Genomic DNA, 25,431 nt, shown 5'->3' on the forward strand with positions numbered 1-25,431 from the left:
TTGTTTAACTCATAATGGCATGTTCTGTTACAAAACTGAGCTTTTCATATTCGATAACCTATTATTATGATGTAGAGTAAGGGGCTGATTCATCAAGTTTTTGAATCCCGAAATGGGTAAAATTCTGATTAGATACGATAATTTCTGATGACCGGAAAGATCACTAAAATGCTTACAAATAAATTGCAATGCGATCGTATTGGCGATCCAAAAATCATGAAATTTTTGTATCCGAACGATTGTAAACGGCATTAAAACCTTTCTGACTTTGATCCTTCAGTGCATGATTTTGGAAGCCTCCCATAGGACTCAATGGCACTCTGCAGCTCTAACCTGGCCCAAGGAAAGTCTCCCATAGGGCTCAATGGCACTCTGCAGCTTCAACCTGGCCCAAGGAAAGCCTCCCATAGGGCTCAATGGCACTCTGCAGCTCCAACCCGGCCGAAGGAAAGTCTCCCATAGGGCTCAATGGCACTCTGCAGCTCCAACCCGGCCCAAGGAAAGTCTCCCATAGGGCTCAATGGCACTCTGCAGCTCCAACCCTGCCCAAGGAAAGTTTCCCATAGGGCTCAATGGCGCTCTGCAGCTCCAACCCGGCCCAAGGAAAGTCTCCCATAGGGCTCAATAGCACTCTGCAGCTCCAACCCGGCCCAAGGAAAGTCTCCCATAGGGCTCAATGGCACTCTGCAGCTCCAACCCGGCCCAAGGAAAGTCACGGTACCGAAGCTTGAATGAATCCAAACTTTCGTACTCGGCGTGACAAATACGATTTTGTCACACAAATTATCGTGCTTTTTGTCAAAGTACGAAAAAGTTTCGCAAATTAACAAAAATATGCACAGTATGAAAACTTAGAAAAAATGCTGATTTTTTTGTATTCGGAAGCGATCGTACTTTGATAAATGGGCCCCATAGTATCTAAAAAAAATAATTAGATATTTATCCATGAAAATTGTTATAGTTGAGAATTCACCGACATGATTCAAACCGAGAATATATCTTCTAGTAACAATAATCATATATTAATATCCTATCTCAACATTTTCTACTATAAAAATATTATTACTTTGACTTATTTTATTGAATTGATAATCGATTTCATTGGTTTGATAAAAATGCAATACTTGATGACCAACTTTAAAGGTCAAAATTAGTAGGTTGGATTAAAACCTATAAAATATTATCAATATATAAAATAATATCATTTCCACTCATCAGGTATGAGCTTACACCCATTTTTCACCATCGGAACCTGAAAGAATGGAAAATTCTCCATACAAATATCAACGTCAGTCAACATTGTTTCTAAAACTCAACTTATTTCTTTAAAAATTAGCTCAAAATCTGTTGAAAAAAAAATCCAGTGCATAAAAACATAATTTTCCCAGTTTATATCCAACATTCTTCATTAGAAACTAAAAAGAAAGCTCAAATCAATCAAGGTTCTATCTCAGTATTATTCATGATGCAATTTATGCCAACAGTATCAAGTTGGACTAGAAAATATATTAAAAACAAATTCCAGTCCATAAAAGCAACATATCTCCAGTTAGAATAGTGTTGGCATCCTCCTTGCATGAAAAGAGCCAAGACATATGGATCAATTCCATTGGAAGAAACAATATCCAATGAGATTCAAGAGAGCCCTAGGCTTGGCCAAGTGTATCCTCCATTACAGGGCAACAGGAGAAGCGCACACAAAATGGCCGCCAAGCCCTTGCCTGTCCCTACTTCCTGTTGGGGGAAGCCCTCACTACTACTAACGGCACGGTACGCGGTTGCCGGCAATACCCAAGCGTCTCTGCTCAAGGACGCCCAATAGTTTCCCCTTCACATAATAGTCATGCTCAACCAAGCCATTTGCCTTTGTTCCACCCTTCGCTAAACCATGAAACAAGATGGCAGCAGAAGAGAAATCGGAAGCCTCGTTCTGGTACGGACAAATAGGAGCGCACGATAAGCCCAGCCCATCGCCAGCTGCCTCCCTGCCCAACCCCCAACTGTAGAATCTTCCCCCCGCTGCGGACGCTTAGAGCTGCACGTATACCACAAATCCCATCACGGCTACAGATTCTTCCGCGTCCCTGGGACTATTTCCTAATCGCCCCAAAATCTGACGCGGTGACCGACTGGAGACTCTATTACAAACTCGGTTGCGGTTAGGAAAAGCAGAGCCGTCCCTTACATACACATATGCGTAATAGATATAACACGGGTTGGGACTATATTTTCTATGAAGCATGTCGACCAATGGTAGTTTAATGAAGGCGCGGAGGAATACTAATCGCCTGTCTTTCTAATGTGAGGATGCGTCACTGGATTCCCCAGCGCAGGAGGAGCGGAAGCGGTTTGGTAGGAGGCGCCTAGGGGCGCTTGGCAACTAGCTTCTGATTGACAACCCTATGGGCCGGCCAATTGCAAAGAGGACCGTGCCTGTGCTCCCCGCCCACCGTGCCGCGGCCAACCAATAACGAGTGGAGGGGCGGGACTGGGGCTGTGAGCGTGTAGTGTTTGTCCGCTGGGTCAGGGAATAGTAGTGGCTGGCGGAGAGGGAGATTGCCCGTGTGAGTGACAATAGAAGGATAGTCTTCATTTCTTGCGCTATTTCCCGGAGTGTACAAACTCGCCAAGGGCCTGGTAGATGGTTTCGTCGACGATATAGCAGGTAAGAGTCGCTGACAGGGATCGACATGCACAGTATCTGTTGGAGGGGTTGTATGTGTGTGGGGAAATCGGAGTTTAAATAGAGCTAGCAATGGCTGTAGAGTTGTATGTAGAAGGCGTGGGGGAGGGTAATAAGAACATGGAGGGGAACAAACTGTGTCAGGTGGCTGGAGGGAAGAGCCCATATAAGCTTGCAATCTACTTACACCCCATTCGGGCAGTGCCTTGTTTCCCATAAGCCCCTTTCGTCTGATACATTGCATGCTGTCTCAGCATCGAATAAATGACTGATAAAGGGCTACTCCGCCATAAATCTCACAGTCATTCTCCTCAACTTCCCAATACACACAAGTTCAGCATTTTCCCTTAGTGAAAAGTTATTTAGAAATGTCATTTCTGTTGAGGGTAATGCTTGTTTATATCTTTCTCTTATTCTGACTCTTGAGACAGGGTAGCAGCCAGCCATTTCTTCTGTTTATTAGCAGGCTTCTTGCTACGTTGGTTAGGCAGGGAGAACCGGCAGTGCAGGGAATACAGCCAGGCAAATTACGCTTTTAGTAGTAATAGCATTCAATAAAAAAAACTTCAAAACCATTGAGTCTTATTAAATATAGTATGTTGGAAAGTTGCTTAGAGTTACATTTTCTTTCAGGTTTGGGTGGAGATCCCCTTTAGTTTAATGGCAGGAGTGGTGCTGGTTTGGTTGGGGTTACTGGTCATTGAGGAGGAGGAAAAGTCATAAGCTGGTTGCCATGTTTATTAGAGGGATATCACTTCAGTAGTTCTAAACACTGGCCAACTTACGCCCAGTTGTTGAAGTTCAAGTGCCATCATGATGATTGCACTAATGATTGGGAGCTGAAGAGGCCACATGATCAACATCATTGGTTACAAATTAAGAATGTCCCTTTTGGTCAAGGGTCCCAGTGGCTCAACACTGCATATGCTTTGGTAGTGGGAGAAAGCGCTTTTATTTCTATTTGGCAGTCATGGTATGATGGGAGTTGGCAGTTTAGCAGTCTCTCATTGCCGTGGAGCCATAGTTGGTAGCACACATGTGCGCCTCCGACAGCTGGGTACTTAGTTATCAGAGTCATGTTAGAAAGTGCTACTTTGAGTGGCATTCATCTGTGGCTTGTAGAGTTATCGTTCTCCTAGTCCCTCAGCATCTCTTTGGATATGGAATAAGCCCTCCCGCTATTCTCCTATTTGGGCAAGTAATTAAGAAGTGCGTTAGCCAAAGTTGGAAGCAAATCCGCACTTAACGGTTTTAATTTGACTCTTGTGTCTGCTCTTTCCAAGTGTAGGTGCCAGCAAAGATGGTGCTCACGCAGCAGGAGAACTTGAGCATCCTCGTGGGGCAGCGCTTCGTCTGTCTCCTAGGAAAGGATTTGCAGCTGGACGTGGATACTGTTTCTCAATGGCCTTGGAAAAGCGGGATTGTCAGAGCCGCTTCCCATAAAGATCTCAACTGCCCTGAGATTAAGGTAAGTTTGTGCTCTCTCTCTGTGCTCTTTGCACTGAAATACCAGTAGCGTTAGCAGTTGGAGTCGGTTAGTGCTTCACGTAGGAATCTACTTTGTGACTGTGAGAATGTGGTTTATATTATGGTCTGTTATGTTAGGAGCTTGGTTGTTGGTGCATGTATGTAATCTTAGTCTGGTCAAACCGTTGTGCATTAACAGCACTACTCTGATGCTTTTAGATGTAATTATGTAGCATGAGCGAGTGGACAGTTTGCCTAGTGTAGACTTGGACCTGACCTGCCATTGTTACATTGCAGCCTATGAAATCTGTGAAAATTAATCTTTACTAGAGCCCCATCTCCACGTTCCGTGTTTACATCTGCCGTTCCACCCACTCTCTCTCCACATGTACCTGAGGGGAGGGGAAACTCTCATAGTCCCGCCCCTAAGTCATAGTGGAGGCAAATGCACGGCCTGGCTGTAGCTGAGGATCCATGTGCATGAAATGGTTTTGGCCTTTCACAGATCATCTTGGTCTCCTTCCTTGACCACTGCACTATGGACTCCTTTCCATACTGTGCTGCACGCAGCTGCCAATGCTTCTATCGCTCGCAGTCTGCCACCCCCACATTTGCTACTTGCAGCACTTATAGATTGCTGTGTGGGAACATCAGTGCAAGAACTGGAAATATTTATCTGTCTATGACAAATGAGACCTCCTTATTGGTTTTACACCCCCCCTTTTTCCAAAAAAGATGAAGTAACTTGACTTAAGCCATTAACCGTTATACCTCCTCTGAACATTGCTGATACCAGCAGTTTGCTTTTTGATGTTCTTCTCCAGTTTTATGTCATAAACATATCTACCAGACAGTTTCAATGTTAAATGTTTAAAAAAATCTCCATTCTTTAAATCCCCCCCCCCCCCCGTTTTTTTTTTTTTGGATTTGTTCTTAAACCTACCCTTTCTACACTCACATTTATGGAAGCGTAAGCCCAGCAATTTAACATTTTAACTCGGAGCTGCATGAGTAAGCCTGATCAATGAAAGAAAAGTGAAATAAATACCTTTTTTGAAATTTTATGTTTCATTTGGCACCAATCTTGGTTGGTTTCTCATCCATCCGGCCAACTAACTATATACTTAGGGGAAAGGCCTGGGTTGACCTTAGGCAATAGAGGGATGACACACATGAATGCAGTGCTAAGGACGAACATAGCCCTTTATATTTTATAACAGCAGATAGTGCCGCATCTGTTCAAACTCAAGTAAACGAGGTCTTGGGATGTATGAGATGATGTGTAGGTTTGTTGTCCTGCTATTGGAGTACAGGACGCAGTTGTATGAGGTTGTAGTGAAAAGCATCTGGCACGAGGGAAAGGAATGACCTGATCTTCAAAGGAATTTATTGTTTTTCATATATAGCTCAGTATTCCACATAGCACTTTGAACCACAACAGTGTTTCACATGACTAATTCGGTCGAGTGTACTCTACAGTAGCATTCCTAGTGGCTTACAAAAAGGATACACAGTAATAGTTGTTTTTGGGGGTTTTATTGCAAGTGGTCAATGATTTATGAATTAAGATAAGACATTTTGAAGTCATCAGTGTATACCAGACTTAAATATTAGACATGTGTTTAGTAAGCCACTTTCCAAATATTAAGCACTTTGGAAAACCTTATTCTGGGGCCCAGATCGCTTCTGAGGGTTAAATGGTGTCATATGATCTTACAGAGTTTTATGAAATTAATCATGCAAGATTTTCCAGTCTACTGCACCAATTGGCAATTATGTTTGAAAGGTTTGGCGGTGTTTGTTCATTTATGTACAAATGATAGTAGTTTGGTTGCTTGGGAGACGTTGAATGTGTAGAATTGAGCGTGCAGGTTGTGCCTTTAACAGCTGAGCTTGAGTTGGTTTCCCAGTCCTGGCTATCTGATACCGTTTAACATGCTTGAATAGAGATGCAGGAATGCCAGTGACTTTGCATTTTTAATTGATATTTGATGTGTGATTTTTACATTGTGATTCAGTGTCAACTACTGGCAAAATCCTGGGTTTCCTAGAGTAGGAAGAAGTGCTTGTGACATACTCTTGGTTTTCCCCTTGTTGCGCAAGTATTTCTTGGCATGAATGTGACATCAATACGTATAATATACTATTATACTTATAACTACTATTTTTGTCCTCCATGTGCCCCCTCAAAGTTTGAATAATTATTACTAAAGAAGCATATAGATCAGAGATCCCCAACCTTTACTCATGAGGCACATTGTTGGGGAGCCACACAAACATGAAATAAGTTCTTTGAAGATGCCAAATAAGGGCTGTGATAGGCTATTTGATAGCCCCATGTGACTGCTAGCCTCCAGGAGGCTCTGATTGGAGTAAAACTGTGTCTCTGGGTTTACAAAACTTGCTCCAAGGCAGAGATTTTAAAATGGGCATCTAGTTTGAGGTCCACTGGGAGCAACATCACTGTTGGGGGTCACTGGGGTAGCTCGTCTTTCCAGGCATTGAGGGAGATCATTTTTCAGCCTTGCAGTTGACTCCAACCTATGGAAATAACCTGGTAAAGTGTAAAGCCATGGTCATGGGCGCTTATAGTTTTATATATTTGGGTCCTTGAAAAGGCAATTGTATGTTGCAATGGCAGCGTTCACTGGTTCCAAGTAATATTCATTTAAATGTAAACTTTGAAAAATGTTATGTGTTTGTTTTATTTTTTTTTACCCTGGTGCAGTTTGTATATTTTCATCGTGTGCTTGTGCCTGGGTTGTCAAGGCAAGCAAATTACCAACCAGTAAGTCTGCTCTTGAATTTGCCTTATGTGCTCTGGGTGAGACAGGTTTCATTTTGGAATGTATCCTTTTTTTATTTAATTTGATTTTTGGAACTTAAACGTTTTTTGTACCACTGTACTTCATAGCTGATCCAGTGCTGACTTGTATCCTTTTGCATTGCCTTTATATAGGCTGGGGGCCATAGAGACTCTTTGTGCGGGGTGGTTTCCCTGGGCACATCCTTAGCTAGCAGTGTGCGGCTCCTTTATTTCCCATCCCCCAGCCCAGTTCCATTTGGAAGGCTCTGTTTATCTCCCTGCGCTGCTGCTGCCACTGCTGTGTACGTGCAGTCGGCCCTGACAAAGGGAGGGGAGGGCGTTGCTGTATCATGTGCTATTGTAAGGCTGCTGCTTGCATTCTGCTGGGTGTGTAACATACAAATAAACGTCAACTTTACTGTTCTCTGGCCGATCATTTACATTTCCACACGCCCGTCGTGTTTGTTAGCTTTGGTTTTCCAAGGCGGTGATTTGTCAAAGTCCAGCCTTAGAGATTGTTTTCTTTTGGCTCGCTGACACTTTCCCGATGTGTGCAAAGGACACAATGTTGTTGCAGCAAATTGTGTATATAATGCTTGAGCAAATGTAGCACACGGGGGGGGGGGTTATAAGGAGGTACTAGAGCATTATTGAACTTTCTCCAGAACACAAGTCTTGGTCTTAAGTTTCTGCTACAGAGGCCTTCCTGCATTCTTGCCCCAAGTTAGACTGGAGGGGTTTAGTTGGGGTATCAGGGTTAAGCCTTCTTCTGAATACTTTATTAAGGGAGAGATGCAGTAACAGGATCATTGGGCGGTTTGGCCTCCCATTTGGACAGTGTAGCCCAATGATGAATGTTGACATGCATTGATAGCCATTGGGTTTACTTTTTAGAGGTTAAGTAGAGACATGTTTGGGCTCCCCTAGATCCTAAAGTTCAGGAACCAATGCCATCGTGGCAAAGGAAACACAACACACACCCTGGTCTCCATGTTGGCACATCTTTATAACAACATTGAGATGTTTGGGGAACATGAGGGAGACTCCTTAATAGATAGATAGAGATAAATACAAGTGAGTAGAGGACACGTGCTTGGAAACAACCTTGGTGCTATGGTTCTGTGTATAAGCACCTTGAGTCTCTGTCTTTTATCTCCGATAATGTGGTTATTGCTTATTAATATGAACTTAACAACTCAAAGTCTTAGGCTCGGAACTCGCAGTGTTTGGCTGCATGTAAATGTGTGCTGGCTCCTCCCCTCTGTAAGTGCTGCAGCCACTCAGTGCTTTGCTTTCACTTCTGCTCTGTGCTGGTTGGCTGAGAGGCTGAAGAGGAGATGATGCCAGCTACATACACATAAATAACTTCATTCACACACTCCTGCTTACTCTTGTTGAACTATAGGTTAGATGCACTCCTCCACTATAAGTTGGATGCTTATCATTTTTGTTTATGTATTACAGAAAGGCCATCTCTCATAGACTCCATTTTAGTCTAATTACAATTTTTAAAAATGATTTAATTTTTCATGTACTAAAACTGTACCCTGTATTTGATCCTAACTTATTAGAGGCAGAAGGATCTTATTGAGTTTAATTCATGTTTAAATTATTTTGGTAGATTTAAGGATTGGGGATCCAGATTACAAAAGGTCCCAAGCATTCTGGATAACAGGTCCCATTCCTGTAGTATATTGACCTTCTTTGGGTTGCTTGGCTTTCTGCTGTCCATTGCTCAGGGGCCATAATACCATTTTTCATTCCAAATTGTGTTTTGTACAGTTGTGCTATATAAGTAAATATCTACATGCCGGTTACGCTGGTGTGGCCCTGGCTCAGCCTGTCTCTTGGTGCAACTGCTGGAATGAGCAAGGAGTGCAGGAGAAGCCCGCATTATTGCAAATGGCATGCTATAAAAGCAATGGGAGGCAAGGCATTGTGCCGATGGCAGAAAGGAGGCCAGCTTCGGTGCCTGAGAGGATTAGACGGGCGGCTGAGCACTTCAATAGGGCTGAGTGTGGAGGAGGGATTATGGAAATTGCACTGTACATCTGCAAGTTAATAGAAACACTAGGGGGGCTAGTAACATGCCAAGCATATTGAAGGCTGCTATTTGTAGGTATGCATAATGGGCTGCATGAATCCGCAGCGCTGTGCAATTACAGTGTAGAACAGTACCCATGGGTGCACCGTAGCTCCCCGCCCCCTAGAACTTACATAGAGTGTATAATCAGCAGCAGGATTTGTTTACGTCAACTGTTGTGTGTGTCTTTCCTGTAATTACACTCCGGGAAACTTAGACCCTATTATATCACCATTCATCACCATTCATTCCTCTAGTAGATTTAAAACATGATGTCCGTTCTTGGTTCGATTTCAGGCCTCCGTGCTTTGTTAGTGCCCCAGTACAAGTCAGGCTTTGGCGCTGCTCTGTTTCTGCCCTTTGGGAACAACTGGCTGAACAGGTGGCTCTGCAACTAGGATTTATAACCAGTAACTGAAAGGGGTTGTTTAACCTTTTAGTTATTTTTTGCTTTATAAAGTGCTATTTTGAGACAATTGCTGTTGGTCTTTATTTTTTACTATTTGTGTGTTTTTGTTTTTATTTTCACTTCTTGTTCAGCAACTCTCCATTTTGGAATTTCAGCAGCTATCTGGTTGCCAGAGTTCAAATTACCTTAGCAACCAGAGAGTGGTTTGAGCGAGAGACTAATATATTTATAGGAGAGGACCTGAATTAATACAATTAAAAATAACAATAAATAACACACTAAAAGTTCACTTAATAGTGAAACCGCACCTTTAACAGCTTTGCATTCCATGCATACCTTATTGCAGCAGGAGAACATAGTGTAATATAATAAAAAGGACTACTTGTCCTCCTAGGTGAATATGACGTGATGCCACTCAGGTATCGGCAACTGCCAGCCGCCCCAGTCACTGCATTTAGTTTTCATCTACTGTTTTGACTAAATTTTAACAAGGTAAATTTCTTATTTGTGATTTTCCCTTTTTTTATTTTAGATATATGTGGAATTTGACAATGAACCCTGGCAAAACAGAACATGGATAGAACTGTACGGTTCTACAGTGAAGATGTTTCTAGTGGAGCACAACTTGGTGTTGGCAGAGCGTTTGTGCCCAAGTAACCCTACTGTCTCTGTTCAGTGCCCTGCGATGGTGAGTACAATATGGTGTGACTTTGCCTGGAAGGGAGCTGATTCTTTTACTAATGGAGCTCCAAAAGTTTGTTCTGGCTGTCTACTTAAAGGAAAAAGAAAGGTAAAGTCACTTGGGGGTGCCAAAATGTTAGGCACCCCCAAGTGACTTTAACCGCCTACCTTTTACCCCGGGCTGGTGCCGCTGTCAGGAGAAAATAGCACCAGCCCGGGGTAGCTGCCGGCGCTTCCTCCTTCCGGCTTCGCTGCGCGCGCATGCGCAGTAGAGTGAAAAGCCGAACTTAAACATTTAAGTCGGCTTTTTCGCTCTACTGTGCATGCCCGGCCACCGGCAGTTTAGGAAGTGGAAGGCGGAAGGAGGAAGCGCTGCGCTCCAGGTGCCCCGGGCTGGTGCTATTTTCTCCTAACAGGGGCACCAGCCCGGGGTACAAGGTAAGCGGTTAAAGTCACTTGGGGGTGCTTAAAATTTTGGCACCCCCAAGTGACTTTGCCTTTCCTTCCCCTTTAATAGAAATTTTTTAATAGAACTGACCGTTCTTTTGGTCAGTAGGTTGACTAGTGTTGATATTTTTTGAAAATGGAGGTCTGTTATGCATCCCCTAGTTGTCCCTTAAAGAAAAAACTATACCACCAAAACTTAACCAACAGATAACTTGTCATATTATGTGACCTATTAAAGAAACTGGAATATATATATCAGTAAATATTGCCCTTTTACATCCTTTCCCTTGAGCCGCCATTTAGTGATGGGCTGTGTGTTCCCTCAGAGATCAGCTGACAGGAAATAATGCAGCTCTAACTGTAACAGGAAGTAGTGTGGGAGCAAAAGGCTGAACTCTGTCCATTCATTGGCTGATGGGGCCTAGCATGTATGTGTGCCTTGTACTTAAAATGGCAATTTCCTATTTAGGATTACCCAATGGCACATACTACTAAAAAGTATATTTATGAAAATGGTTTATTTAGATGAAGCAGGGTTTTACTGTTTTTTTATGCAATATATATATTTTTTTTATTATATATTTTTTGTTTGTTTTTTTACTTGAAACTTTCATTGCCCAGAAGGGCTGGGAACCTTTATTAACTGTTTCCCCTCCTTCCTATAAACAGGTTTATAAAGTCCTGGTGGGAAAATTCTCTCTGCCACTGACAATCTGCTTACAATTTCTTGGAGACAAAGAAAAAGTGTTCATTTCCAAAGAGCTAGTGCAACCTGTTCGGGTAAATATCATTGTATTATTTCATCATCTTGTCTGTTTACCCACAGTTTATGTATAGATTAAATAGTACTGGGTACCCTTTCCCTTTTATGCTGTCTTCATGTTGTATCCTGTAGTCACCGATCCTTTAAATACTTCTGTAATTCTAAAGTTATGAAAAGTAGGTATTTTGTATAAATGACAAAAAATTGACCGCTCTGACACTTAAGGTCCCCATACACGGGCCGATAGTAGCTGCCGATATGGGCCCTTGGGCCGATTCAGTAGCTAATTGGCCTGTGTATGGGTTCTACCGACTGGCCTGCCCGACTGATATCTGGCCTGAAATCGTCCACATCTCGATCGGGCAGGTTAGAAAATCTAGTCGTATCGAGTCGATGCGGTCCCTGGACCGACTTTGCCTATGCCCATCATTATGGGGCCAAACGATCGAATTACCCTGTATTCTCCCAATTTTGCCCACCCATAGGGTGCCCGTGTATGGGGACCTTTAGGGTGAAGACACACAGAGCAACTAGAAGCAGCTACTTGTCACGGCTACAGAAATAGACAATGCTGATCATTTACTGATATTGTCTCTACGTGTGTTTTAGCAGAGGCAATTCTCAGTATTGTCTATGGCAGAATATTTTCTGGTGTTTAGTAGCTGTGACAAGTAGCTGGTACTATGTAGCTCCCTTGACCCTTAAAAAAAAAAAAAAAAAAAAAAAAAAAAAAATAATTTAAAAAAAATTTGAATGAGTGTTACGCCTTTGTGATGATTGTCAACCCCACCCCCCAAAATATAAAGAAGTGATTACACACAAGAGATGACTGTTCTGTTCTCAGCTTTATACTATACAATAAGCACTTCTGTTATCTTAGGATCGCGAGACCTTGAAGCAGTTTATGCAAGAGAACAAGACTTTTAACAAAGCTTTTCAAGAACTGATAAGAAAAAATGTGGATGAAAGCCGCTTGCTCCAAGGTGCGTAATTGTTTATTTTGGATGTAGTGTTTCTGAGAGCCTTACCACTGGTAAGGCTAATGGAATACGGAGAGATCTGTTGTCTGCAAATAAACCTGGGCTACCATTTTGTAAAAAATAAATTGAAATTAAAAAAATGTCTTTGTAGGGGTTATACAAAGTTAAGGAAGATGTGGGAAGTCTCTCTCAAATGAGACTGGCATTATTGCATTTGATGATAGCCATGTAAGATACGAGGTATGGATGCAATATGGAGGCATGCCTGCCATAATCATGTTTGTTCTATTTCAGCTGCGAGAAATACTATTGGGATGCCTATAAATGTCTATAGCATGGATCCCTCGATGCAGTGGTTCAGTGGAACCATCACTAATGTACGAACTGCTTCCCGGGCACTGGAAATAAACTGTGAACAGGTAATGTTTCTCTCCTTTACCCCATATTATATGATAGAAGGAACACTGTCGCAAACTGTTTTATTTTGCCTTACTGCTGCAAGTTGTATCTTTTTGTATTCAAGAAAAATTCTGCTTTTATTTTCATGTAGACGTTAAAGCCTATTCTATTTCTTTTTTCAGTTACCATCGTTAAAGATTATTGACCCTGCCCTGTTACATGTTGTCCTTGTGCATAATTACGGAGATATAAACGGTAAGGTTCTTTTTATTGAAACATAAAATAAATCTATATTATATTTGTAGCTTTACTAATACTTGCACTGCAAATCTGTTCAGAAAAATCAAAGAAACCTCGGGCCCCTAAAAGAAAAACTCAGGATGCAGAGGCTGAGGATCAGACTGAAGTAAAACAAACTCGCAATGAAGAGGTAAGTAGTATGGAGTATGTATTTCTGGAAGTCTTGATTATATCCTCATCTACATTGCAAAACATAGGATATAGGAGATGTTGCTGCTTTATAAATGAAGTATATTAAGTGTCTCTGAAAACTAAAGATAAATGAGCCTCTAGATTTAGTTCCTGATGTCTGCATGCTAAAAAATACCCCTTTACATACACCCTGGCGTGCTGGGTGCTTCTGTTCCATTTAAGCATAAAAATGCTGAAGTTCTCTGTTTACTTGAGAAAAGCAATGCCATTTAGCCGATATATACCCACTGCAATGTACCTTTGTTTTAAATAGTTTATACAGTGCTATCCAACTTATTACATATAGTGGGCCAAATATATTGTATATAGCATGCTGGGGGGGCGGGGTTAAATTAAAATTATGTCTTATAGTAAAGTCTGTGGAGCCTATGAGTAGACTGATTGATTGTCATTAAAAATCCTATGGAGGGCCACAGAAAGAATGTGACCCGTCTAAGAAAGAACTTAAAATTAAGGCTTCAATTATCAGACAAAATTTGCAGGAATTTTGCAGACCATATGTCTGCAAGACCCTTGCCTGGTATTTATGCCCAGGGATCATTTGATATTGTAAGGCTGTATCTCAGTGGCAAATGAATATTAAATGTTAGGATTATAGAAATAAAAAGTTATTCAAGTTCTACTGTTTTTGTTTGATGTGTAGGTTCCCGGTAAGGATGTTACACAGAAAACAAGCTTTCTTACATACCGTAGAGATGATGGAAAAACATTAGTTGTGGTTGACAACCCAAAAGCTACAGCAACCAATTTGTTCAACTACCTAAATCCAACAACTGAAGAACAGCAAAAGGTGAGTGAGCTAGGCTGAAGTGAGTGGTTAGTGTTACTTAAAGCAAACTAAAGGTTTTACAGAGACTAAAGTGTGATTAATTGTAGGATTTGTTTGTGAGCTAAACATCTCATACTTTGCAGGTGCAACAGAGTCTGTCTTCCAAGCAGTCTGTCCCAGTTGGATTTGGAGAAGCATTGTTGGGATGTGCCGCTACAACTCCAGGCATCCAAAATGCAGCAACACCTCCTCAGGCTAATTCTCCTCCAAGCTTTGGTGCAGCAACACCTCAGGGGTAAATATAGCTAACTGAATACATTTAACATCATTTTTTTAAGGAATCTGTGGGGAAAGACTACAGAGAAGATGGCCTTACATGTTGTGAGTGTGTTTTGCTATTTGCAGCAAAAAATTACACGGTTTGATTTCATATGGCCTAATCCAAAGCATTTTGAGCAGAATGAAACCCAATTAGCCAGTAACTGCTGGCAAACATTTTGCATTCATCTGGTTTATCTGAGTAGTTAACCTCAGACAGATCAGATTGGGTGCATATACATTTTGTTTGAGAAGGGACACAATTTGTAACATTAAAGCTATAAAGCAGATTTTTTTTTTTTTAATGTAGTTTTTGTACTTTCAGGAAAGGAACCCAGAATTTGCCAGGAGATACTACAGTGCTGAATGGCGATTCAAAGAGAGAAGAGACCAATTTGTTTCTGAGCGCTGCAGCCTCCCAGGGAAATAAGAGGAGCTTGGGTTTTGGGATGATGGAAAGTCCCAGTACTTTTTCATCAGTATCTGCGATGCCTTCCTGGTCTGGGTCTGGCCAAGCAAAGAGTGATAATGGGCCCAAATCTGAGAACCTCTTTACTGCATTTACAAAATCAACAGTCTTTCCAAAGGGATTTGAGTTTTCAGTGAAGAGTTTCCCTGAGCAAAAGATGCTCTCTGTGACCGATTCCCCTAAAACTTCCCCCCCAAAGGTCTGCGTGCAGCAGCAGCAAGAGCAAAAAGTCGTAAAGAAACCAGAGAACAATCATACAAGTGTGAAAGCTGTTCAATCTCAAGAACCACCTTATCCAAAGAGCCCAAACAAAAATGATGGTGGTAGGTACCAAGAATGCATCTTTTGTTGAACAGGAGATTTTCTTTGTATTTACCGCATTGCACAGTAACAAACTTTTATTAAAAAGCTAATAATTTCACTCAATTTAGCAATTTAACCTGTGACTGTACATATGTTGTTGTTCTAGTCTAGCAATATCTAGAGGGCAGTAGGTTGCCTATCCCTGTGGTATAGCTTTGATCACTAGGAGGCAAAGCACAGAAAAAATATATCTATATTTTTTGTATCCTTCTATTTAATCCAAGAATCTCATCTATTTGTAGCATCCTTGTTCATGAGTCAGGCCTACTACGGAGACCTGTATTGTTTGGTAAACCACAAAATAAAGTTGCTTGTTTTCTTTTACCAGTAACCTACCCCAGATCCATCCTGCTGGATCCACAGAAGCTGAAAAGGTTGCAGCAGAGCGGGGACTGCTTTGTGCAGGATGGCTCTTGCAATGACATTGCACCTCATCTTCATAAGTGCAGGGAATGCCGCCTGGACCGGTTTGGCCGAAGCAGGGAGCAGCGGGATTCTGCTGTGTTCTGCAGGTTCTTCCATTTCCGAAGGTATGCTATAATCATTGGCTCTTAGCTTTACAGAGTACAATGCAGATCTAACAGGGCTAACAAGAATGTGTTCTTAAAGGTTGCACTTCAACAAACACGGCATGCTAAAGGAAGGAGGCTTCCTGACTCCCAATAAGTATGATGCAGAAGCAATAAATCTGTGGCTCCCTCTGGCAAGCAGCGTTGTGGACCTTGACCTTGATACGGCAAAGTACATCCTGGCTAATATTGGAGACCATTTCTGCAAACTGGTCATGTCCGAAAAGGAAGTGATGTCTGCCATTGATCCATCAAGTAAGATCTCGTTGCATCTTCCAAATAATGTGCTGAAAACTGTGGCTTTTGGCTTTGCCAATAACACATTTCTTTCTGTTTGATAGTGCGTAGGAAAACATGTTCTTGTATAACCTTTCCGCAGAAGCTATATTTGAGTTTTGCCTTAGCTGTAGTGTAAAAGTGAAATGAAAACAGAGTAATAAATGGGTTTTTCTCCTTGAACTGTTATTTTCGCTATGATCTCTCTTGCTGCATTTAGAATATTGTATGCCCCTTAGATAGTTCTGACTGCTTCTTATTCTTGTAGAACAAGTGGCCTGGAAGAGAGCAGTACGTGGGGTCCGTGAAATGTGTGATGTATGTGACACAACCATATTTAATCTGCACTGGGTATGCCCCAAGTGTGGCTTTGGTGTCTGTGTAGACTGCTACAGGATGAAAAAGAAAAGTTTAAGCAGTGGTAAGTGTCTTGTATAGCCACTAGATCAGTGACTTTATTGCCACGCAAACTGAGCTTGTGTTTTCTTCTGAAATCTGTCAGTGCTTTTAGCAGCTAGAAATCTTACTATAAACCTTTTTTTTTTGTTGTTTTTTGTTTTTTTCTCTCCAGGTGAGGATGGAAATGAGTCATTCTCATGGTTGAAATGTGTAAAGGGCCAGTTGCATGAACCAGAAAATCTTATGCCAACTCAGATCGTTCCAGGCAGAGGTAATCTAGCTGCTCTTTCTGCTACTAGCTCAGTCTCTATTACTGTCAAGAATCCAACCTCTAATTGACAATGTACTTTTGCAGCTCTTTCTGATGTAGGCGATATTGTCCATTCTGTGAGGGGAAGATGGGGAATAAAGTCCAATTGTCTGTGTTCAAACAAGCACGTACGGCCGGTACCTAAGCCAGTTGTAAAGGAAGAAGTGAAAATGGTAAACCTTTGTTTTTGCATCTGTTTTCGAATGACCCAAGAAGGGGGTCTTAATTGCCTCTATAAAAATGTTTTTTCTTACAGAGCACTCCTGAACCAGAGCCCCCAAAGGCACCCCTTGCACAGCCCAATGTATGCACTGCACCGGATCCACCAGTGATTACGAATAAACCCATCACACTTGCCAGCTCAAGCCCATTAAGTTGGCTGACAAACCTTTCTCAGACAACTGTAAACAAAGAAAATAAGGGTAAGCTTTGGGTTGCCTATCGGTGTCATTCCTTTGTGGATATTTTCATAAAATGTGTCTGTTTACAGAACTTGCCAACTGCCTTCTACATGTCTGTCTATTGTTCTATGGCTCAGCCCACACCAAACCCCTAACATTTTCTTGGGGGGAAAATAAAAACAAATAAGGGAATGTTTGTTATAGTTGTTGTATGTGTACAGACTACAAGCAGAGGTAGTGTCTCTTTATTTTGGCTGTGACATTACTGTTCTCTTAGGCTAGTGCCACACAGGACTGATTCTGGGCCTGCGTTTATCCACAGAGAATCTGCCCTGTGTGGCGCTAGCCTAAGTAACCATACTGTGGTTTCTATGTCACACCCCCAGGATACACATGGCTTAAGAGAAAGGCTTTGGGATAAAAAGGATTTGGGGACCATGAAACAGTGCTTCTGTTTGACTGTTAACAGACAGTAGATGTGTAAAGCGTATTCCTTCCGTTTCTTCTGCAGATAATTTATTTGCTTCCGTTTCTAAATCCGAACACAAACCACTACCATCATTTGCCAGCTTCGGAAAGCCCGTATCTGCACTTCAAACATTTGGCTCCTCCATCCTGACGCCCACAACCAGCAATAACTCAGGCTTCTTACGGAATCTTCTCAATTCCTCCACTATAAAGGTAGGGAGATTAATTGATAAACTAGGCCTATTTGGCTTCCAGTGGGTTCTTTCAGCTTACCGGTTATATTTATGTTTTGCATTTATGTATATCAATGAGATGAAAATGCAATACATATTTTTTTTTCTCCCTGTTTAGCAAGGAACAAATGAGAAGAGCACCCCTAAATTACTCGATGACATATTTGCTTCACTGGTACAATCAAGGCCATTGTCTGATTTTGCTAGAAAACCACAGGGACTTCCAATCCAGCCCAGCCTGATGGGATTTAATACCCCGCACTACTGGCTGTGCGATAACAGATTGCTGTGCCTGCAAGATCCCAACAACAAGAGCAACTGGAATGTGTTTAGGGAGTGCTGGAAGCAGGGCCAGGTACTTTCTGATGTACTGAATGTATTGATGACTGAGAATGAATGTTCAGTCTGATTTTGTTAGACAATGACTTGAGTATTGATTCACTAAATCCTTTTTTTTTTTTTCCCCCCCTAGCCTGTAATGGTGTCTGGGGTTCACAATACCTTGAATTCAGAACTGTGGAGGCCAGAATCCTTTAGAAGGGAATTTGGTGATCAGGAAGCTGACCTGGTGAATTGCCGGACCAATGACATAATCACCGGGGCAACTGTTGGAGATTTCTGGGATGGCTTTGAAGACATTTCAAGTAAGCAAATGGATACAGCGATCGCCTCCATTACCAGACAGAGTTTGTCTTAAAGGAACACCCTGTGGCCTCTAGAGCTATGTAACAACAGTTCTACATGTAAAAGTAATGAGTTCAAATATCTGAAGACTGACTCAAGTCTGCTCAGATACTGCATTTCACACTGAAAGGAGCAGTATCTGTCGCCCCCTAGAGGTGACCAAAGGCTGCACAGAATACATTTATTGCAAAGTAGGAAGCTATGGTATTGATCACTTTATTTCATACCACTTTAAGTTGGCATCAGTCCACCGGGCAATTTAAAGCTTTTTTTTTCCTATATTAAGATACTGTTGTATTTACCATAGACATGAAGCCTTTATAAGCTGCCATTAGATTTGTGTAACAAGCAATTCATTTTCTGATTCCAGGTCGTCTGAAAAATGATACAGGGGATGCAATGGTGCTGAAACTGAAAGACTGGCCTCCCGGGGAGGATTTCAGGGACATGATGTTCTCCCGGTATGAAGCATTTCCTTCTTTTAAATAACCTCTTTTGTAATTTTTTCAATGGGACTCTTCTAATTGAGCATTAAGCTAGAGCAGGGCCGGAACTAGGGGTAGGCAGAAGAGGCATATGCCTAGGCTGCAACCATGGCGGGCGGCGGGATAGGCACGTACTTACTCCTTCACCTATGTTTACAGGGTAACCCTTTTGAAATAAAAAAATAATAAAAGTGACATAAAGGTGATACCTTTATTGGCTAACTAAGATAACCATAGCAAGCTTTCAGAACTATTTAGTTCTTTTTTCAAGCTGAGGTAAGCAGAACTAAAATGTTCTGAAAGCTTGCTATTATTATCTAAGTTAGCCAATAAAGGTATCACCTTTATACCACTTTTGTTGTTTTTTATTTCAAATGGGTCACCCTGTAAATATTTTGACTGGCTAGCACGGTACATCACCTTCTCCTGTTCCTTCACCTACCACTAGGCTGGGCCCTCGTTCTCCGCTGCCACTTGTCAGTGTTTCTCCAGTGCGTTGCGGGGGGTGGGGGAGTCAGCACTGCATTGGTTGCCTAGGGTGCCCAGCCGGCTTGGCCCAATCAGAGGCTGGTCGGTGCCAGTATTATTTCTTTGCTTGCACATATGGTCTACTTGTACCTTACATGTACCTTTGTGACCCTAGCTTTGAAGACTTGATGAATAACATCCCGCTGCCTGAATACACCAGGAGGGAGGGCAAACTGAACCTCGCAGCAAGACTTCCAACCTATTTTGTGCGACCAGACCTTGGGCCCAAAATGTACAATGCATATGGTGAGTGGATTACATTCTCTAGCACCAGTTTTCTGTTCTAGTAGTTGTTGCCAATGCAGTATATAGAAATGTTTTATGCTGTGCTTTATTTAGCTGACCACTGACATTCTGTCACAAGAGTCAGAGATAAAGAAGTTGTTCCTGTATGTAGAACTAGCCCTTGCAAGGCTGGGGGAATATGTTGCACCTTAAATTATGCTTTTATTCTGGATATCAGGATTTCTAACATAGAGTTTTAATTTAAAGGCTTAATTACACCAGAGGACAGGAAGTACGGTACAACTAACCTCCACCTGGATGTGTCTGACGCTGCCAACGTCATGGTATATGTGGGAATTCCCAAGGGGGAGCATGACCAGGAGCAAGGTAAATCTCAACTTATTCTTTTCATTAGTGATATGTGTTACCCTGTTCAGCCATTAGTAAATGTAATTTGCTTTACCATACAACAGAAGTGCTCAGGACAATACAAGATGGTGACGCCGATGAGCTGACCATCAAGCGATTTATTGAGTTCAAGGAGAAACCTGGGGCTTTATGGCACATATTTGCTGCAAAGGACACAGAGAAAATCCGACAGTTTCTGAAAAAGGTATGTGACTGTTCTTAGCATAAAACTACAATGGGATTTTTATTTTAACTATCTTGGCATAGGCACGGCGCCACCTATTGGTTGTACATACCGACCTCTAGCCCCAATAGAAATAAAGTGATAAGCGAAATTTTCGGCACAAAAAAACGCCCATAGTCTTCAGTAGAAAAAGTCACTGCAAAACAAACAACCATTGGCGAAACGAGACAGATTTCACCCCTTACTAGAAAGGAGCATTCCAGCTGATAAAAGAGCGCAGCTTGGCTGACCCATCCGTTCTATCACTGCTACCAGTAGCAGACATCAGTTTGTAGCACATATACAGTGGCTTGCAAAAGTATTCGGCCCCCTTGAACTTTTCCACATTTTGTCACATTACAGCCACAAACATGAATCAATTTTATTGGAATTCCATGTGAAAGACCAATACAAAGTGGTGTACACGTGAGAAGTGGAAGGAAAATCATACATGATTCCAAACATTTTTTACAAATAAATAACTGCAAAGTGGGGTGTGCGTAATTTTTCAGCCCCCTTTGGTCTGAGTGCAGTCAGTTGTCCATAGACATTGCCTGATGAGTGCTAATGACTAAATAGAGTGCACCTGTGTGTAATCTAATGTCAGTACAAATACAGCTGCTCTGTGACGGCCTCAGAGGTTGTCTAAGAGAATATTGGGAGCAACAACACCATGAAGTCCAAAGAACACACCAGACAGGTCAGGGATAAAGTTATTGAGAAATTTAAAGCAGGCTTCGGCTACAAAAAGATTTCCAAAGTCTTGAACATCCCACGGAGCACTGTTCCACCGATCATTCAGAAATGGAAGGAGTATGGCACAACTGTAACCCTACCAAGACAAGGCCGTCCCCCTAAACTCACAGGCCGAACAAGGAGAGCGCTGATCAGAAATGCAGCCAAGAGGCCCATGGTGACTCTGGACGAGCTGCAGAGATCTACAGCTCAGGTGGGGGAATCTGTCCATAAGCAACTATTAGTCGTGCACTGCACAAAGTTGGCCTTTATGGAAGAGTGGCAAGAAGAAAGCCATTGTTAACAGAAAACCATAAGAAGTCCCATTTGCAGTTTGCCACAAGCCATGTGGGGGACACAGCAAACATGTGGAAGAAGGTGCTCTGGTCAGATGAGACCAAAATGGAACTTTTTGGCCAAAATGCAAAACGCTATGTGTGGTGGAAAACTAACACTGCACATAACTCTGAACACACCATCCCCACTGTCACATATGGTGGTGGCAGCATCACGCTCTGGGGGTGCTTCTCTTCAGCAGGGACAGGGAAGCTGGTCAGAGTTGATGGGAAGATGGATGGAGCCAAATACAGGGCAATCTTGGAAGAAAACCTCTTGGAGTCTGCAAAAGACTTGAGACTGGGGCAGAGGTTCACCTTCCAGCAGGACAACGACCCTAAACATAAAGCCAGGGCAACAATGGAATGGTTTAAACCAAAACATATCCATGTGTTAGAATGGCCCAGTCACAGTCCAGATCTAAATCCAATGGAGAATCAGTGGCAAGATCTGAAAACTGCTGTTCCCAAACGCTGTCCATCTAATCTGACTGAGCTGGAGCTGTTTTGCAAAGAAGAATGGCCAAGGATTTCAGTCTGTAGATGTGCAAAGCTGGTAGAGACATACCCTAAAAGCCTGGCAGCTGGAATTGCAGCAAAAGGGGGTTCTACAAAGTATTGACTCAGGGGGCTGAATAATTACGCACACCCCACTTTGCAGTTATTTATTTGTAAAAAATGTTTGGAATCATGTATGATTTTCCTTCCACTTCTCACGTGTACACCACTTTGTATTGGTCTTTCACGTGGAATTCCAATAAAATTGATTCATGTTTGTGGCTGTAATGTGACAAAATGTGGAAAAGTTCAAGGGGGCCAAATACTTTTGCAAGCCACTGTAGATCTGCCCAAGTGACATGCACTGGCTGATTTGGCCCAATTGAATTGGATTATAATAACGGGCCAAGGTTTTTATATGCCAATGAGAACATTTGGTTCTGAGTAACAAGTCTTTCTTACTCTTTTAAGGTGGCAGAGGAGCAAGGCCATGAAAACCCACCGGATCACGATCCCATTCATGATCAGAGCTGGTACCTGGACAACGCACTTAGGAAGCGCCTGTTACAGGAGCACGGGGTTCAGGGATGGGCTATTGTACAGTTCTTAGGGGATGCGGTCTTCATCCCTGCTGGAGCACCACACCAGGTAAAGATCAGTGTTTGCTTGTGCTTTTTAGGTGATTGCAGAAGCGTATTATATGCACATAACTTCTCTGTATATTTGCCCTGTACATATGAGACAGGCTTCTTTATTTCTTACTTTGCCTTAAGCAGTTGTCTTGTCTAAATATTGATACCCCTCCCAAGAAATATTTGACTGTTGCACCCACAAATGTAACAATAACCTCTGTTCTCTTTAGGTTCACAATTTGTACAGTTGCATTAAAGTAGCGGAAGATTTTGTATCCCCGGAGCATGTGAAGCACTGCTTCTCGCTGACTCAGGAATTCCGCTACCTTTCCCATACACACACAAACCACGAGGACAAGTTGCAGGTAATGTCACTGACCTTCTCTCCATGTTTAGTAAGAACCCAACCACTGCCCCCCCTTTATTTCTGTTAGCTATTGGGCTTTAGGAGAAAGGACAACCCAACCGCCCCCTCAGTGATACTTTTGATATTGCGTTATCGGAGCCTTCATGTCTTGCTTCTTTATCTTAATATCTGTTCAGCTGTAATAGGGGCTGTGCTTTGGGCCTCATCCCAGCATGAGATGCTGTGCATTGGGCCCCAAAAGTAAATTATATAAATGGATAGGGCCCAATGTGTGGGGGACAGAATCAGGCATTTGGTACCTTGCCAAACACAGATCTCTCTAGGTGTTTGCCTTTTCTTGCTACAAAGTCCTATGGCCAAGGGACATTAAAAGTCCTACAATTATATGTCATGGATGGATTATACAGCCTGCAGCGGAACTTCCCTCCTGGTAAAGAATGGGATATTTAGTTTGCATAGTGCCGCCCGGGGCCGCAGCTGTACAGCCGGCCGGGGCCATTTTTTTTGTTTTGTTTTTTTCCCCCATGAATTGCAATGTCTCTATCAACCAAAGGTGCAGTTCTTAATTTGATTGCATTGCACTGACCTTTCTGTGTATTTCTGCAGGTAAAGAATGTAATCTACCATGCAGTGAAGGATTCCATCGCAATACTGAAAGCTAATGAAGCCAGTCTGGGGAAACTTTAACATTGGAACCCCCATGGAGCAATGTGGATGAACTTCCTCTGGCAGCTGGGCTAACACTCATTGCTCCTCCCACCCAGATGACAAGTCGGTGAACATAACCTCAATTATCACAACCAAACCCAATTTGTAACTGTCCCTTGGCCCGACTGGGAGTTTATTAAATGTTTACAGTCACTGGGGGGTCACTTGGAAATGACAAAACGAAGGTGAAGGAACCCGGATCAGAAGGGTTCCGGCTTTCATCGGAGCGACTCCTATAGAACTTACTACTGCTTCACCTCCGTCACTAAGCAGCGGTGCCACGGCTGCGGAACTACTCGTCGCAAACCAAAACACTTTTTTTAAAAAAAGACTGTACAAATAGATACCTCTGGTTTTTGGATGCTTTCCAAAACTCTATGCTGTAAATCTGTTCATTTAAATGCCATTTTTGTTGCTTTTTGATTAATGATTTCGGGGGGGGGGGGGGTCACGGAGGGAAACAACATAAAAAGGAAAACTTTCTTTTTATAGAAAAAACAAATTCTATTGTAGCCATGAAAGCTTTGTTAGACTGGGCGCTCTACGTGCGGGTGTAAATACGCAGGCTCTTATCTTTTTACATGGAGTTATGAGTAGCACTGAGGTGCCTGGCGCTTTCTGTAATTAATTTCTCTGATTTAGATGCGTCTGTTGAATTGTTATTAATTTAATTAACATTGCTTTGGAATATCGTTCTGTTTGGCTGGATTGCAGAATTGCGGGAGGGGAACGCCCGAATGATTTGCGGGTCAGGGACTACACCTGTGATGTTTTGGTTTTTTTTTTAACTTTTTTTTTTTTTTAATTTCAGTACTTAAATAAATTTGTGTTTATGCCATTTATTTGAGTTATTGTTTCTTTGTGCTCCTATGCGTACATATACCTGTGCTTAGTACAGGGGAATCCCTATGTGCCATAGTTTTATGGTGTCTCTCTGTACAGGCTATGAGCAAACTTAGGGGGCTGTTCCTGCTGAATTGTGCTTAGTACAGGGGAATCCCTATGTGCCATAGTTTTATGGTATCTCTCTGTACAAGCTATGAGCCATTTTAGGGGCTGTTCCTGCTGAATTGTGCTTAGTACAGGGGAATCCCTATGCTGCTGCCATAGTTTTATGGTATCTCTCTGTACAAGCTATGAGCCATTTTAGGGGCTGTTCCTGCTGAATTGTGCTTAGTACAGGGGAATCCCTATGTGCCATAGTTTTATGGTATCTCTCTGTACAGGCTATGAGCCATTTTAGGGGCTAAATTTTACTGATATCACTATAGAGGCTGTAAAGAAACTTGGGCTCCTCCTGCTGCTTTGCATAGATCTGTAGCCACTACCCCAGTGATATTCAGCATTATATATAATGACCAATGGATTACAGCAGCAGTGTCAGGCAGTTCTTCACCCCAAAAATGTGTATTACAACATTGTAAGGCCAAAACTTACTTGTACTAGTGCTGGGTCATTCCTGTGTTTGAGATCAATTGATTGTTGTGCAAAGCCGAATCCTTACAGGTAACACCTTTCCAGAACTTGGATAAAACAAAGGCTACAGGAATAAAAGGGGATTTAGCTTCCCTTCAACTCAGGGGTCTTTAGGAGGGGAGGGGGTTACATACTGGGAATCTACCCAGAAAGGACCAAACAAGGAGTACAGGTATGGGATCCCTTATCCGGAAACCCATTATCCAGAAAGCGCTGCATTCCGGAAAGCCTGTCTCCCATTGACTCCATTTTAATCAAATAATTCAGAAATGTAAAACTGATTTCCCTTTTTCTCTGTAATAATAAAACCGTACCTGTACTTGATCCCAACTAAGATATAAT

General features: G+C 42.2%; 1 protein-coding gene across 2 annotated transcripts; it reads left to right on the top strand.

The window, feature by feature from the left end:
* The first annotated feature begins 1,714 nt into the window (after positions 1-1,714).
* kdm3a (lysine (K)-specific demethylase 3A) lies at positions 1,715-24,455 on the top strand. Of its 2 annotated transcripts, none has more exons than XM_004911279.3 (27): positions 1,715-2,665; positions 3,967-4,151; positions 9,981-10,136; positions 11,246-11,356; positions 12,220-12,322; positions 12,614-12,738; positions 12,901-12,973; positions 13,057-13,148; positions 13,854-14,000; positions 14,123-14,274; positions 14,623-15,089; positions 15,458-15,659; positions 15,739-15,953; positions 16,243-16,395; positions 16,546-16,644; positions 16,729-16,856; positions 16,940-17,105; positions 17,596-17,765; positions 17,904-18,140; positions 18,258-18,429; positions 18,840-18,930; positions 19,598-19,728; positions 19,975-20,094; positions 20,181-20,320; positions 22,378-22,554; positions 22,769-22,903; positions 23,512-24,455. In XM_004911279.3, the coding sequence occupies exons 2-27, from the start codon at positions 3,984-3,986 to the stop codon at positions 23,590-23,592; spliced, it is 4,011 nt and encodes a 1,336-aa protein (XP_004911336.2). In that variant the 5' UTR covers positions 1,715-2,665; positions 3,967-3,983; the 3' UTR covers positions 23,593-24,455. The 2 variants fall into 2 exon arrangements, with proteins under 2 accessions (XP_004911336.2, XP_002937329.2); XM_002937283.4 differs by having other exon boundaries at positions 3,972-4,151.
* The last annotated feature ends 976 nt before the right edge of the window (positions 24,456-25,431 follow it).

Source organism: Xenopus tropicalis, chromosome 1, assembly GCF_000004195.4.
Source record: "Xenopus tropicalis strain Nigerian chromosome 1, UCB_Xtro_10.0, whole genome shotgun sequence".
In the NCBI taxonomy this organism is placed as follows: domain Eukaryota; kingdom Metazoa; phylum Chordata; class Amphibia; order Anura; family Pipidae; genus Xenopus; species Xenopus tropicalis.